Here is a 17,758-nt window from a genome sequence, read left to right as displayed (position 1 = left end):
GGGGACTTTTAAAAAAATCTTTTCTACCTTTCATAAAACTTTTAATCTACAAGTTCCCTTCCTTTAAGGCAGGGACCAAATTCTTATGCACCACATAGTCATTATGTCCAACACATCTATGCATAACTAGAACTATCACTAAATGTGATTAATACCCCCGCAAGACTGCTTCGGAAATGAGGAAGTTACAAGTAAAAGAATACCTTGCAAAAGAACTGAAATAGAGTTATGGTTGTGGGCAATTAAAGATTGTTGTGGTTCTTGTATGTTGCATTTCCTTTCAATGTGGTTGACCATTGATGAAGTTTTATTGAATTACTTAGTAAAAAGTCCAAAAAGAGTTACGCTTTTTGAGCACTGCATTTCCTCTCATTGTGCTTGACCATTTTATGCAGTTTCATTGAATTCTAAACATTAGTTTTTAAGTTATGCACCTGACAATGAAAAGTATCAAACGGCAATAACTCTGTAATTAGTCAAGATGGAGTTATGGTTATTGTGCACTGCACTTCCCCTTATTGTGCTTGACCATTGTATGAAGTTGTTTTGAATTCCAACCAGTAGTTTTTTAAGTTATGCTGTAACAAAGGGCAATAACTCTGTTATTACTTTAGATAGAGTAATGGTTCTTGTGCACTGCACTTCCCCTTATTGTACTTGACCATTGTATGAAGTTGTTTTGAATTCCAACCAGTAGTTTTCAAGATAAGCTCCGGACAAGGAAAAGTAACAAAGGGCAATTACACTGCAATTAGTGAAGATAGAGTTATGGTTGTTGTGCACTGCACTTCCTCTCAATGAGCATGACCATTGTATGAAGTTATATTGAATTCCAACCATTAGTCTTCAAGTTATGGTCCGGACAAAAGAAAGCAATGGAAAAGTAACAAAGGGCAATAACTCTGTAATTACTTTAGATAGAGTTATGGTTCTTGTGCACTGCACTTCCCCTTATTGTGCTTGACCATTGTATGAAGTTGTTTTGAATTACAACCAGTATTTTTCAAGTTATGCTCCGAACAAGGAAAAGTAACAAAGGGCAATAACTCTGTTATTACTTTAGATAGAGTTATGGTTATTGTGCACTGCACTTCCTCTCAATGTACTTGATCATTGTATGAAGTTATATTGAATTCCAACCATTAGTCTTCAAGCTATGCTCCGGACAAGGAAAATGCAATGGACGGCTGGACCGACCGACCAACTACCGAGTGACTCCTATAAACCCCCCTAAGGCTAAACTTCGTTTCGGGGGGTATAATAATGTTTAAATCCATACAAACACCAGTGTACTTGTACTTTTTATCTACGTGACCAAATTCGTGCATGCGACACATGGCCATTATGTCCAAAACATTTGTCTTTGAGATGTACAATAGCAACCTTGGATATAAAATTTACTGCCAGGAAAGCCGCATGTTAACCTTGAACTCAGTATTGGATGTTGCACTTATTTTATTTCTTTCATGGTAGAAGTATTTGATTTTCATGTGTCTCATATCTTCAGTTTTTCCCCTTTAGTTTGGAAAACTAGGACAAACTAGCTGTTTTATTCTTAAAGCTGCATGCCTCCAGATAAGCCCAAGTATTTCAAGAAAATCAAACTCGAGAAAAAAATTCAAGATTGAAGTTATTTTATTTACATGTATTTATCTGCATGACTATGACAGCAAAGGCTGATTTTGCATATTTTGACCTCTTTCCAGTAATTTACTTGCATTGCATGGGCTGTTATAAATGTGAAAATTACTTCTTTATTCACTTGACATTTTACTTTATGTACATTTTCAAAATTTTCATGAAAATCAGCAAGAATCTAGAGGCATGCTGCTTTACAAAAACACAAAAACATTGTGGAGTTTTTTCTTTTATTTTTCTTGTTTTATGTACACAGAAAACCAGTCTACTCATCCTCCTCAGATCGCAGTCTGGCATTGGGATTGGTCACTTTGATGGCCAATTGTTGTGCACGTTCTACAATGGTCTTTCGTTTTTTGCTCGATACGTTATGTGCAATTTCGGCAGCAAATGTTCTATTCTGCATCAACAAAACTTCAAGTTCCTGAAAAAAAAATCATTCAGAAATGACAACCAAAATGATTTTCCTGGATAACTAACAAGTGACAACTTCTCCACCAAAGACCAACTTCTTATCCTACTTACTTATCCTACAGCAGTGACAGACAAATGACCATTAGACTTAACACCAAAAGATCAATTGTTACGGAGATAAATTTCCCTTGACCCAGGATAAAAAATGTACAGATGTTTGCAATGCAGTTTATTTATTGTAAATTTCTTCTGTATAGTGAACACCATTGTCTGGTCATTTGCTAGGGAAACAATACATGGCAATAATTAGAAATGATAAAAAAATGTTTACAGTATGACTGCTAGTTGAGTGTTTTTCATTCAGTTTTGGGGCACAATATGGCCCCATTCACAAAGCCAAAAATTTCCCCCCACAATATTTTAATGAAAATTCACAATGTCAAATTGTAGTTGACAAAGACGTCAATGACTGAAAAACATAAAAAATAGAGAAATTTAAATATGGGACTTCAATTCAGTTGCTTTTCATTACTCAAGATATTTAGAACAACAAATTTTAACTGTTTACCCATTTAGCAGCAACATTTAAACAGTGTAAAAATAGAGACTACCTTCACAAAGCATTACGACACTAATTTTCACAATTCAAAGACCTCAAAACCCATTAACAAAACACTGGCTACTGTTGTACATGACTATTGTAAATACAAGAAAATGATTTGTAAAAATAATGCTCAACACACAAATTCTTTATTTCTAAAATATCATAAATTTTATCCTCATCACATGTATGATGTAGTAAAGTTAACACCAACTTCACAGTCTTGATCATAATCATAATAATGTAGAATTTAAATTCCAATAGACTAAAGTGTCTAGTTAAACAATGGAAACACTTACTGCAACATTGTGTACAAGAAATTTCTTAAATCCATCAGGCATGATATGCCTTTGTTTCTTGGCAGTACCATAACCAATATTTGGCATCAAATATTGTCCCTTGAAACGTCTTCTCACTCTGTTGTCAATACCTTTTGGTTTGCGCCAGTTTTGCTGAAATACAAAGCAAGACAAGTTTTAATCTTAAAGTCAAAATTGTTTTTAACATAATGTCCCTTATTGACAATTATCATTGCCTTTCATATACACTAGCAGAAACAAATTTTTATATCGCACTTGCATATAGATTTTGGGTATAAAAAATCTTCTTCATATGTGGCAAAGAATAGAATTGCACCATTCTTGAATTTCTTCACACTGACTCTACAAAGATATGCCTATGCAATTATTACAATAAGACACAGCAACATGCACATCTATGCGATGCAACCTACCATCTAAGCTGCTTATCTAATGCCTTTGTTTCAAATTTAAAGATCAACATCTAATAAAGCTGTTTTGGTAAACCAAATGAGTTTTTTTTTATTGGGGTAGAAAATAGAAAAGATCAGGGTGCAGAGACAGCAAGATCAATTGTCCATACTGCCAAGGTTGTCCCAGCCTTTACAGGCAAGTGGAAGTTCTTTTTAAGAATTTACAAAATAAATATCAAACTGACAAGTTGAGAAATGCTTCAGATAAAATAGACAAGTCAGTCAAAATCAGATTTTGTCGGCCCTAAGGTGAATCCGAAAATGTTACAATTTAAGTTGTTGTATAATTATAAAATCACAATTCAAAATTTAGGAAAGCAATTCACAGTATGACAATTTTACCACAATAACTGACCCATTCCCAATTTATGGGAAAAAATCGCTTAGAACATTAACAAGCTCGAGTTAAATACCTTCACTTTAACATATCGATCTGATTGATGACGAATGAACTTCTTCGTCCTCTTGACAACCTTCTTGTCCTTCTTCAAAGGTCGAATGGCCATCTTTAGGCCTTAACTGAAAGAGATAAACACAAGTTCATCAAAACAATTATTAGATACAAGCACTTGCAGTAAGTACTAAAGTTAAATTTTGCAACTATGATGTTCTTTTTAAGCATTTGTAACTACACTCATACTCCTGACTTTACAATAATATTGGTTTCTTTCTTGCTAATAAAGACTTGCGACTTGTTACTATTGAAATTTGCTCATGTCACTAAATCAATAACTTTCAATAATCAACAGGCAGGGTTTTCCACAATTATCAACACACAGGGTCTTTATAATATGTATGATGATATATGTCATTTCTTTTAAACAAAAGGTTAAAACAGGCTGCTATTGGGAATTTATTTTAGAATTGGGTGAAAAAAGCAACTATTTTTGGATTGGGAATGATGGCTTATTTTGGCCCCTTGCAATAGGGTGGAAAAGCCTCGACAGGTCTTGCATCAGAATTGATTGTTAAGCAATAACATGAAGATGTAGAAGTACAGTATGCTAAAGAAATTAAAATAGTAAGTTGAATTGTTTATTCCGATCACAAATGAAATCTAAAATACTACTTTCATGCGTTACTTAATTCTCTTCTCCACATTACATTAGCGTTTCGTTCTGCATTAAACTTATAAAGTATTTAGAAAATACCTCAAGCAAAATAAATAGTATGTAAATATATGAAATAACCAACAGATTGTAGTGATATACATAGATTAATACTGGCAGGTGAAAATAGCAACTAAACTTACAAGATATAACCGGAAAAGGAAGTTGGTCTTGGTCGAACACTATATCCACGGGTCCGGTATTCCGGAATCAAAACTTAAAATTGAGAAAATGAAAATGAATATATTAGCATATTATTCATCCAAAATTACACATCAGACTTATTTATAAGCATATTTTGCCATTTGTATAAAGGTGCTATCAATGTACCGATTCACATCTAGAATACTATTCGGACACAGAGCGATATTGAAATATCTGTTATAAAAGTCTCTGTATTGGGTGGTTGATCTGGAATTAATATTTTTATATTTATTTTTAAGGTGGCTTTCACGTCTAACCGTCTTCTTAGTTGCCATCCATGGCAAAATAATAATCATCCGTTGCAAATAAATGAGACAATTAATAACTCATACGGCAATGTCAACAACCAGGTATATGTTATGTCAAATTAAAATTACACTAGTAGTGTCACTAAAATAATCAATATTTTAAAATGGAAATATCTTGAACAACTTTCTTCTTGAAATATAGACTTTTATTACAAAATATATGATGTAATATAAAGCTCCATCCTTGAAACGTTTATTTATATATACATCCCTGAAATGACATTTCACAATTTCGAATCAACTTCTACAGTAACTCCTTTTAACAGACTCTCTATCGGCCCAGTCCTGTAATTTGTTCTGAAAACTGGCCCGTTACCGTGGTAGTCATTTATATCAAATTTAACCCAACTGAGCTATCGCGCCACCTTAAAATAATTAATATTTTAAAATGGAAATATCTTGAACAACTTTCTTCTTGAAGTATAGACTTTTATTACAAAATATATGATGTAATATAAAGCTCCATCCTTGAAACGTTTGACATTTCACAATTTCGAATCAACTTCTACAGTAACTCCTTTTAACAGACTCTCTATCGGCCCAGTCCTGTAATTTGTTCTGAAAACTGGCCCGTAACCGTGATAGTCATTTATAAATATATCATTGATTTTGTGCTTTTTCTACAACCTTATAATAATTTTACGTTTTATTAAACACAGATCACTTAATTCCTTAACTTTTGATTAAATAAAGTGCAATATTTTTATCTTAATTAATTAGTTAAATATATGAAATATGTGAAAGGTATTTACTATTAAAACTAAAATGTAATAATTTTTTATTTTTAGCTTAGTTTATACAAATTAATTTTAGATCGATTTTGTTGGAGGCTATAATTAACCTTATTGGCACAATCTCGAATCCGTTCATAGAACCAACCTGTAACTATGCAATGAAAGTAATGTTTCTTGCTCAAGGTAACAACGGCTTGAACCACGACCACGCCGGCACACATTGTTTTATTTTTAGACTACATAATTTTCACTGTGCATGTCCTATGCGGATTGACCCTCATTAAACACGAGTTTCATATATTTATCATATGTTCTGCAGTAAACATCCATTTCTAAACTTTGTAATTGTTTAAATGAATTTTATATCCGAATTTTCTCGCGTTCTAAAATAATAGATGTTCTTTGAGGTATCATATCCATAACCTTTTAGTTTACATTAAAATGTATCCGTATCACTCTTATGCATTATGTCATATATACAGTCGATAGTAAAAGCTAACATAAAGCTTATGTTGTGTTGTATAATGCTTTACCTTGTCCATCCATCTATCAATATATATTTAGCGTCATTTAGATAGTTACATCCGGCAATCGATTGCTGGATCGTGCCAATGTACTTTTTTTAAAAGCAACAGGGACAGGTTTTTGTATTCTGTACTTTAGAATACAGAAGTGTCACCGCCCTCATAGAATTTTACAACACAATGGAGTTATATTCTTCTGCATATTGATGCAAATTTTCTAATTTTAACTTACCTTACTTAAACTTTTTTCTTTTTGCCTTTGATTTTTACCATGTTTGAGAGTATTAATTGGTGTTACTTTTCCTGAATTTTCCTATTTCCACAAACAAACAACAAGAACTATAATCTTTAATAATGGTAAAAATGTGTACGAAAACCCATTTTGTGTCGTTTAATCATATCATGTCAAAGTCGGTTTATTTATGATGAGAATAAAAAATCGACAAAAATATAAAAATAAAATGAATATACTATTATTTTGATTAATATATACTTTTACAAACCAAAGTATAACTGACATAGTCGTTGATAAATTTCAGGTTTTATATGGTATTCTTCGGGGATTTTGATTGAAATCTATGACATCTTTTTCTATCATAATACATTACCATTCTTATTACCGAAATAGACATTATTTTTCTGGAGTTTTAATAATCACTTCTTTTACATAAATTGAAAAATTTGCCCCGTCAAATTACTGGTATGTTTACATCAAAAGTTATTTTGTAGATCCACTCACAGTCCTTGTTGTTTTTTAATCACGTGATCGGTTTTCTGCACGTTGAACGTCTTGCAATTTTCAATATGAAGTACGAGCCTATTTTTTCATATTTTCGTTCAGACAAAACCTAAAAAGATTTTATACTGTTTTATTTTAGGGTAATATAAACCAGATTAATATATATTTGCTTACAAGCATAAATCAAGACTTTAATATACTTTAAGACAGAAGTACTCCAAAAGCTCATATAAATAGTACGATAATATACCCATACGTAAATAAACTTAAAATATGCTACTATAACGTCACAATCTGGACGCAAATATTTAATTATTTTTGCCCTGTCGACCCTCTCCGTCATCTCGAATTCACGTAAGCTGCCATTGATTATACACGTGGCACATGGTATGGAAACAAATCTTTTCTTTCTGGTTCACCAAAACTATGGCAGTCACTACCTAAACGCATAAGACGGGAACATTTCAAAAGCCTTCTAAATGCCTGTCCAGAACTGTTTAAATGGAATTTTGTTTGTTTCAGCTTGGCTATTACGTTTATTATGTTTACACAAATATTATGCTTTTTATACTAAAGTTATATGCCTAAATTCAATTGCTCAGAGTTTAGCTGCGAATTGTGTGACTTGCAGCTTACATATGGCAGAATATTATCGTATTATAAATAATTTTCCTTCCTGCTTCTTCTAGCTTACACTCAGTAATACATGCTTTCTTAACTATTTATGTTGCACACGTGTTTTTCTTTTTCTCTATGCTAAAATATTTTAGCAATATGTTTTCAGTTTTAGGACTTGATTAAGTGTATGCCTCTTTTTATTTAATTTATAATTTAATTTTAAATCTTTAGATTTTAGTGAGATCTTTTTACATTACTTTAACTACCTATATTAACTACCTATATTTTTTTCATTTTGCCATATATTTTATCATTTACTTTCATGTATTTCTTCAGTCTTATTTAATTATTATATCGAGTGTTTTAAGTAAAATTAAAATTTTAAGCTTTGGTCTGTATTTCAAGTATATACCTACTTACTGTGGTATAAACCACTTATGTTATATCGAATCATATCTTGTCTTTCTACTTAATATAATGTGCTATTTGTTATACATGTATTTATGTGGCATATAAACTGTTATATATTTAACCAAAAAAATAAATGAGTAAATATATACTTGATACATATTCAATATCTTTATTGTACAAGAGGCCTCCGGCCCATACACAGTGTATACAATATACAATACAAATTGGCAATACGAATTTCTAATACAATTATAAAATACAATCTGAATATAAATTATTCAAAACATTTAAGAAAATTATCCCTTTCTTTCATTGCATAATAAATATACATAGCAACATTACGTATCAATGACTCGTCTTCAGTTGCCATCAAAGAGTAGAACTTTTGAACATTCGGATATTGATAATAATACAATGGTATATAGTAAGAACGTAAATTTGCATATAAAGAACACACAATAAGAAAGTGATATTCGTCCTCTAACATTGATTCACAATACATACAATCACGATGTTCTCTATCAATATTAAAATGCCTACCCTTTTCAACCATTAAACAATGTGCAGAGCTTCTAAAACTAGCAAAACATTTTCTATATTTGTCAATATCTATAACAGAAATATATTTTTCACTTTTAAAGGTAGTCTTAAACATAACATAATGATTTAATTTTACATTTTCTAGACACTTTAATTGCCAATTTTGCACAAACTGGTCTTTTAGACGCTGTTCATATTGCACTATAAATAATTTAGGATTGGCTACAACCTGTGCCTCCCATACATATAATCAACATTTTATGTTCATATGTTGATTTTTTTGTACATATGTTGTCCTCATGGGTCTATGGTCTTTTGGGATTTGCTTGAGTAAATCTAAAATCTAAATCATATCTGAGGTCAGCGGTTTCCACCCCATTCAAAAAAATTATATACTAGTATATTATTAAGTTTTATTATGAATTCAAGCGTTTAAAGTTGAATTTTTGTGCTCCTTGAAAAAATCCATGTCTTCGTTGTACGTATGTGCTATAAATATATATTGTATATTTTATGCAATAAAATTATTTGAGTTTGAGTTTGAAATTATAATCGTATCATTGTCCATGTTGAATAAAATGTTTAGGTCATGAATTACCATGAATTTTAATTTTATTAAGTTTTAAGTGTCTCTGGAATTACTTATTAAATTTTGCTTGGTCATGGGATTTTAGTTATATTTCTTTTTAACATGTACATAGTTTGTATGTGATTTTGACTCTATAATGCACCAAGTTGAAAAGATTCCTATTGAAATATAATAGATCGCGCGCTAAGTTTATGAAATATTCCGTCTGCAATCGGAACAACTAGCCTAAAATTCATAATAACATCGGACTTTATATTATGACTGTGACAAAACTCATTGTATCAATTTCTTTTATATATTGTGGAAGATAATTTACCAAATAGTTTACAGTATGAATTATAGACATGCCTTCTCTTGAAAGAAAAAAATCTTTATTGCGAGATTGACTTATGTGAAACTAAGCCATGGTGTACATAGTAAAATATAACATGCACATAATTTTGACACATGCCTGTATAATCCGTATCAAGGAAAAGCTTGATTTTACGTCACTTCCTACATTTTCTTGCGCAGTCTTGTGCGCAACTACTAAAGTAATAGTAAGTAAATCGATGTCACTGAAATAAATTGTCAAAATGTGCAAATCACACTTAATATTATAAATTTGTAGCATCGATTGCATGTTGCCCATTTAACTTTGACCGCAAGTTTTAATGCCCGTATTCGTCACGTTCTGCACTCAATCAATATCCTTGTTTCTTTTTCAGGGCCATGACGGTCACAAAATTCCTGATTTGTGTTTCAGCCTCGTTTTGGATTCTACTAGAAGATCATGTAATGTGATGTGTCTACTCGTTAGGTCTGTGTGAAATATCAGCTGATGTCTGTTGTTTTTGTCTTTACAATCAGTGACACAGAATATCTCCCAACATGACAGATCTTAAATAGTTACTATGTTGACTACCAGTTTTAAAGTGGTTTACGCTCAGTTAATTGATTCTTAATTGGTGAACTTAAACCAAACAGATTCTCATTGGTTTAAACTACTTTGTTAAAAAAAGATTAAATGATTTAAACTTTCTATTCAATAACAGTTACGCAGATGTTTTTATCACCCAATCAAATGCTGAAGCCTTTGTCATAGTGTGCAGACAGGACAAAGTTTTAAGTACTGATATTAATTTACTATAGTGGGTTACAAAATACACTTATAAAGCAACACTTTAAGTGAGTAGGTAGAAGGTCACGGTATAATTACAGTATCATCACCCAAATATTTGGTACTCTATTCAAGTAACATTCTTTTGAAAAGGAATGTGACACTACCTAAGAGTTTCGAAATAGATATCAATCTGGATAATTTATGTGTCTGACTTAAATGAAAAATTAGATGTTTGGGCACAAGTAGTGAAAAAGAAAATAGAAGGAGTTACAAGTGAATTGTTTGTAAAGGCTACAAGAGGCTATTACTTTTTTTATTAGTTGGCAGGAAACAATAAACAACATAAATGTATGACCGGCCATGTCAATATCCAAAAAGGGCACTAAAGGAAAAGGAAATGATGCTGTAGCTTCAAGACTTGCAGATTTTACTGGTGAAAAAGAAGTACCTATTGCAGGACATAGCAAAATGTCTTCTCTGGAACAGGAAGATGCTAATTCAGGACCAGAAAGTGACCCTAGTGTAAATGACCTTACAAATTCTCTGGAATCATCATCTTTGATTTTTTCTGGAAATAAGGTATTTAATTCTTACATGGCTTAATTGTATTTTCAATTTTGAAAAAAAGATGTCTTGTGGTTTAATGAAATTTTAGTGGTAGGTAAAGGATGGAACTTTTTTAAAGGCAACATTGAAAGTTTATTCTTAATAAGTTAGATTTAGCTTATCCATCTACCAATCAACATAACACCTATTATGGCATCATTAAATTTTAACACCTTTTTTTTTCAAGTGAATAAACTGACTTTTTTAAATTATCATTTTTTACAGACTTAAGTTTTAAACAAACTTGTATAGATCTTTTATATAGAAAAAAGATTAGTTTTAAGTGTTTAAATTCGTTTTAAACATTTTGTCTTTGTTCCCAATTGTGTTTTGTGACCGGATGAAAGCAGAAATGATATCACAGTGATTGGGGTACACATGAAGATTTCGTTACTGTTCTTGAATATCATTTTTCAAATTGGCACCATTTTGCTGTCTAGCCATTCAACCATACAGAGGCATTTTTATGCGGGTGAATTTTTTTTAAGATATTAAATGATGAATTGTTAAGGAAAGAAAGTGAAGCCCCTATTGTTGATATTTGTACAAAATTTAAAAACTAGACAGAAATTTAATACTTAATTAAGTTATAAATACTACTGACTGGTAATTTTAGTTAGATGTTTGACAAAATGGATATACAGTAGAGCTTTTTTTGACATCCCGGTATTGTTGCTGAATGCTTATATTTAAAATTTATATCTGAACATAATTGATTCTTTCTTCATTTTGTACAATATTTAGATACTATAGTCTATTATTTTAATAACATATGAAAATTTAACAAGAAATATATAAGTGAAAGGAAAGGAAATGATTCAAAAGTGTATTAACTATCTATAAGCTTATTGCTTCCTATACAATCAAACTGTAATAAAATCTTCATAAACCAAAGTTTAAGTTATACTTACGAATAGTTACCCAATACTATTTAATATTTAAAAATCACAGGGGTCTGCTTTTTATGTAAAATTAAAAAAAACAACCTTTATTGTTTCCTACAATTCAAGCTGTTTCTTTCTCAAAAGTTAAGTTATGGCAACTGATGATTTTTTAGTCTAAAACAGAAATCTAGTTGAGCAGTGGCCTACATGTCATCATGTAGTTTTAAAAAATTGAGCCGCGTCACGACAAAACCAACATATTGGGTTTGCGACCAGCATGGATCCAGACCAGCCTGCGCATCCGCACAGTCTGATCAGGATCCATGCTGTTTGCTATCAGTTTTTCTACTTGATATAGGGTTTGTAAGCGAACAGCATGGATCCTGATCAGACTGTGCGATCGATGCGCAGGCTGGTCTGGATCCATGCTGGTTGCAAACCCATTATGTTGGTTTTGTCGTGACGCAGCTCAAATGATTGTTTCTTACCAGTGATCATTGGTTCCAGTTCTACCAGTCACATCAATGTTTACCTGTAAATCAAATACCAGTTCAAGCTTGAACCTTTTTTCATGATATAGCTAAAAAAACAAATGTTAAAAGTAATCAGAAAACTTTATATTATGTATTTACACTATTTTCTCTATATTATACATGTAGCTTTTTTATTCAGTTATCAAAAACAAACATTTACAATTTATTAACTGTCTGATAAATTTTATAGTGTCATTAAATTCATGTAATATTTAGGCTTTATTATTAAAGAGCCAAGACCTAATCTGTACTTTTAGATCTGTAGGAGGTTATTTCTTTGTAGATTTAAGTTTAGTTTGTTATATTTTCAGGAAAAGAAGAGCAGTGGAGCATGTGCAAATCCTGCTGCCAGCCAACAGGCCGGCAATGTAGTAAAGTCTGTTGTCCTTCAGATGCCTGGACAACGACAACCTAAACAGATTAGGAATAGGAACCCACTTAAAGCAGATCTTGTAAGTGCAATGATGAAACATTTTATCTAGAAATGTCTTTTTTTTTAATTTCATACTTTAATAATTATATTTAGAAAGAGTTATTACAGGCAAGAAACGTAAAAATAATTATTAAAGCAGCATGCCTCCAGATTCCTGCTAATGTTCATGAAAATTTTGAAAATGTATTCAAAAGTAAAATATTGTTAAGCTGACAGAGAAAATAATATGCACATTTAAAACGGCACTTAAAATCTATGTAAATTACAAAAAAGAGGTTAAAATATGCAAAATTTACCCTTACTGTGTAAGTAACGCAGTAGAAATATGGTGAAAATTACTGAAAAATTGGCCATTAATCGCAAATAACATGGAAATTATAACTATGCAATTATTTTTAGCTCCACTATAATGTAGAATATTGTGGCTAGCCGCTATCCTAAAAGTAATACAGAATTCCTATTCACAGCCACAGTTGCATTGAAAATTTAGCATTTAACTTCATATATCTATGACCATTATCGTTATTCAGTAATGTTTTCACTTAAAGCTTTACACATGTCTTTGGGGAGTCACTGTTAAAAACCCTTATTTCAAGACATAGTGAGCTACCCCTTTGAAGATTTTGACAACACTTGGTGCTAGTCCTGTCTCTGCAACCACTGATGGTTCTCACTTTAATCTGCAGTTGTATTTGGGATCATAATTGTTGGTCACTTATCACCAAGACTTAGCTTTGCATTGAATTTACCAAATTATTCCCCGTTTCTAAACAGATCCTAAGACTAATCAAGAGTTGGTTCAGTCTGAGTAACATAAAATACATAATGTGTAACATCATTGTGACTAGGCCTGGAACCTTTTGTTTAACTAGGACAACATGTATTTTAGCCTTTTCGCTCAGTTAATAGAGCATTAGCGCAGTAAGCTATTGATTCACTACTTTACTCGCAGTTTTTCTGCTTGATTTCCTGAAAAAGAACATATAGTTCAATTAAAAGAATAGCTACAAATTTGTAAGATATTTTGAATTTCTTCACAGGATGTGGGAAAAGTTTTCAAGAAATGTAAAGAAGATCAGTCAACTCGATTAGATCTGAGTAAATCACAGGTATGTAATACTCTTTCTTACTACAAACTATTGCGATTATTATAGGTATGTAATACTATTACTTACTACAAACTATTGCGATTATTATAGGTATGTAATACTATTACTTACTACAAACTATTGCGATTATTATAGGTATGTAATACTATTACTTACTACAAACTATTGCGATTATTATAGGTATGTAATACTCTTTCTTACTACAAACTATTGCGATTATTATAGGTATGTAATACTATTACTTACTACAAACTATTGCGATTATTATAGGTATGTAATACTCTTACTTACTACAAACTATTGCGATTATTATAGGTATGTTATACTCTTACTTACTACAAACTATTGTGATTATTATGATGGTACCTCAGTTTTGAATTTGATGCGACCAATCACTTTCTGTTCTGGTAGAGAAAGGGTTTAATTTTATTTTAAGGTCAGATAAACCCTCCTTTCAGTAATGGATTGGTCCAACATATCATTGATATGTTTATGTTTTTTTTTCAAAGTTGTATTTAATTTTAAAATTTTCATGTGTATCGAATGTCAGTCATAAACACTTGGCAACGATAGATCCCTGACCTGTCTAATTGTAATTATCACATTAGTGGCTTCAATAAGAATTTCACAACAACATTTTGTTTACAAAAGAGCACATGTCAATGTTTGTGGTTAAATCTATTGTTATTCAAATTAAAGGTCAGAGTAGGGATCTTTCAAGATAGTGTTTGAAATTATTTTTTATGAAAAGTCTATTTACTATGTACACCAAATATAAAGCTATTCCTGAAAAAATATTTTTTAATTTATAAATCATAAATAGTAAAACAAGGTTGTTTCTATAATCTTTTTTGTTTTGAGTAATGTAGAATGTTTCTTTTTATATAACACACATGAATATTAAGTGTAAAGAGAAGAAAATGTTCAGGAACAAAATATTGTAAAGCTAGTACGAGTAGGGGTTTAACCTTTTAGCAAATATTTCCTGATTCGCCATTTGCTTTTAAGGAAATATACAAACATATTTCTTTCATACAGGTAATTTGGAAGTATTATTTTAAATTCTAAGAATAATTTTATGGTATATAGGCAGCAGATATATATAGCTTTTTACACTTTAATAGATTGACCAAATTAAATTTGTTACAATTCATTTGAAATACTGCAATCCAAGTGGAAAAAAATAATTTCGAACACTTTTGTAACATAGAATGTCTAAGTTTAATAAAGACACATATGCTGTTTTAAGTAGGATTTTTAAACCCTTTAACAATGATTTCATGCATTTGCTATGAGTCCTTTAGTAAATATGGAAACATATTTCTGCCATTATGTATTTTTGAATTATTTTTTATCAATATTCAAACAATAACTTTGTACACTACACATAGTGTTTTTTTTTCAGAGTCATTATTTTAATAACCAATGAATTAAGATTAAAAAAAAAAAATTGTTTTAGATTACTGTGATACCACCAACTGTGAAAGAATTAGTTCACTTAAAAGAATTGTATCTCTATGGAAACAAGATTGTTCAACTGCCAATAGAGATTGGTTGCCTGGTGAACCTGGAGACGTTTGCATTGAATGAAAACTCTTTGACAAATCTACCCGATACAATGGAGGATTTGAAGAAATTGAGATTGCTAGATCTTAGGCATAATAGACTCACAGAGGTGCGTTTTTTTATTACTGTACATTTGCTTGAGAAAATACATTGATTTTTTTTTTCTTTAAAAATAGTTAACCTATTGGTTTATTTAACAATATAAATGTCAGCTCATCGTTATCCCTTTCAAGTCAGTTTTCTCGACTGACTGATGATATAAAACTAAATCTGGTATTATTTGCGATGTTCTAATTATCACTATTATTTGCAAATAGGCTGCATAGGGAAGTCATGTTTCCACATACGGTAAATTTTATCAATGACGTATATCATTCAGATTATGTTGAATAACAAAATTGTCTGAAATATGATCAAGATTGATAATGAAAACAATTTTCAAAATAGTTGATATGTACAATGTTTTATTTAGGTATGAAGGTGTACTAAAGGATTTCTTCAAATGCCATTTTGCTCATAAGTATATCCAACACAAAATGCTAATATAATATTCAGACAATATCAACATCTATACTCATGCACTTTATAGACAAATGAAAACACATATTGAATCTAATAATAAAAGAAATGAATGTATTCATATAATTACAGATTCCAGAGGTGGTTTACCAGTTGAGATCTCTGACAACACTGTTGATTAGATTTAACAGAATAAAAACAGTTGGTGACGGTATTAGGAATCTAACTGTAAGTTATCTTCACTTTTTTGTCGGCTTATGTAACTGAGCATCGTCGTATACCCATGGTTGATTAATATGTAACATAACATGTAATCAATGTTATTGGTTGGCAGTGGGGTAGCAGACGACGGTAGCTGAGTAAAATTTTTAGTATTCTAAAATAAAATATTCTTAGCTCACCAGTTGTAAGAGTTTGATATGAAATATTCCTATAAGAAATCGGATAGGTGCATACATATCTTGTCATCTAAAGTGGGAAAGAAAAGGACTTTGTTGGATGTTTGACTTGTTTAAAAGGCCTAGTTTTGAGTGTGCCTTTTTAGAAATGTTGGCAGTTAACACTTTGTTTTTCTTCCGTACATCGATTTATCACTTCCAAACTTTTTTTTTGGCAACTGGATGTGCCTACTGTTTTATAATTTAAAACACCTTGTAGATGCCAATCTTTCAATCTGTACAAAACTATTCATCATTTTAGATGAAATTTCGAAACATGTAGTCATGTTACTGACTAAAAGCAAACACTGCAGACTATATATATTAATATTTATGTATATTTATGCTCAACTTGTACATGCAAATTCAAATCAAATAGTTTTAGAGATTATGGAAACTGCTTTTAATACAGTGCTATCAACTGAATTGCACTTGGCAGATTACAATTTTCAGGAATAAAAAGAATGTTCATTTTTAACCAGGTTTTCCGAAGGAAAAAAACTGGTTATTAGATTGAGGTATGTCGGCGGGCAGATGGGCGGGGCGACGGGCGTAAACAATTTTCTTCTGTGCGCAACTCCTCCTACATTTCTCAACAGATTTTGACTAAACTTTCACAGAACCTTTGTCATCAAGTGCCCTGGCGCATATTATCGGGGTTTTGTGATTGGATAATAATTTGACCTAATTATGGCCCTTTTGTTTTTTCCTTATACAGAATATATAGTTAACAATTTTTTCTGTGCGCAACTCCTCCTACATTTTCTCAACGTATTTTGACCAAACTTTCACAGAACCTTTGTCATCAAGTGCCCTGGCCCATATTGTTGGGGTTTTTGTGATTGGATAATGTTTGACCTATAGTATGGCCTTTGTTTTTTTTCCTTATATAGAATATATATAGTGAACAATTTCTTCTGTGCGCAACTCTTACATTTCTTTACGGATTTTTACCAAACTTTCACAGAAGCTTTGTCATCAAGTGCCCTGGGGCATATTGTCAGCGTTTTGTGATTGTTTAATATTTGACCTAATTATGGCCCTTTGTTTTTATTTCCTTATACAGAATATATAGTGAACAATTTCATCTGTGAGCAACTCCTCCTACATTTCTCAAAGGATTTTGACCAAACTTTCACAGAAGCTTTGTTATCAAGTGCCCTGGCGCGTAATGTCGGGGTTTTGTGATTAGATAATATTTGACCTAATTATGGCGTTTTTTTTTTTTCCTTACACAGAATATATAGTGAACAACTTCTTCTGTACGCAACTCCTCCTACATTTCTCAAAGGATTTTGTTCAAACTTTCACAGAAGCCTTGTCATCAAGTGCCCTGGCGCATATTGTCGGGGTTTTGTGATTGGATAA

General features: G+C 31.3%; 2 protein-coding genes across 2 annotated transcripts; one reads left to right on the top strand and one right to left on the bottom strand.

Moving 5' to 3' along the window:
- Positions 1-1,851: 1,851 nt before the first annotated feature.
- Positions 1,852-3,987, bottom strand: LOC132747716 (large ribosomal subunit protein eL32-like). The gene is made up of 3 exons (XM_060737213.1): positions 3,839-3,987; positions 2,953-3,105; positions 1,852-2,062 (listed from the first exon to the last, which is right to left on the bottom strand). Exons 1-3 carry the CDS (start codon positions 3,929-3,931, stop codon positions 1,904-1,906), a joined length of 405 nt encoding a protein of 134 aa, XP_060593196.1. The 5' UTR covers positions 3,932-3,987; the 3' UTR covers positions 1,852-1,903.
- A 5,710-nt stretch (positions 3,988-9,697) lies between these two features.
- On the top strand, positions 9,698-16,220 carry LOC132747715 (leucine-rich repeat protein soc-2 homolog). The gene is made up of 6 exons (XM_060737212.1): positions 9,698-9,740; positions 9,909-10,882; positions 12,638-12,778; positions 13,800-13,868; positions 15,328-15,543; positions 16,086-16,220. Exons 2-6 carry the CDS (start codon positions 10,664-10,666, stop codon positions 16,218-16,220), a joined length of 780 nt encoding a protein of 259 aa, XP_060593195.1. The 5' UTR covers positions 9,698-9,740; positions 9,909-10,663.
- The last annotated feature ends 1,538 nt before the right edge of the window (positions 16,221-17,758 follow it).

This window comes from Ruditapes philippinarum, unplaced genomic scaffold (genome assembly GCF_026571515.1).
Source record: "Ruditapes philippinarum isolate M1 unplaced genomic scaffold, ASM2657151v2 ctg17410_1_1_1_1, whole genome shotgun sequence".
Taxonomy (NCBI): domain Eukaryota; kingdom Metazoa; phylum Mollusca; class Bivalvia; order Venerida; family Veneridae; genus Ruditapes; species Ruditapes philippinarum.
The sequence above is the reverse complement of the archived record's forward strand: the minus strand, read 5'-3'. Positions and strand labels throughout refer to the sequence as shown.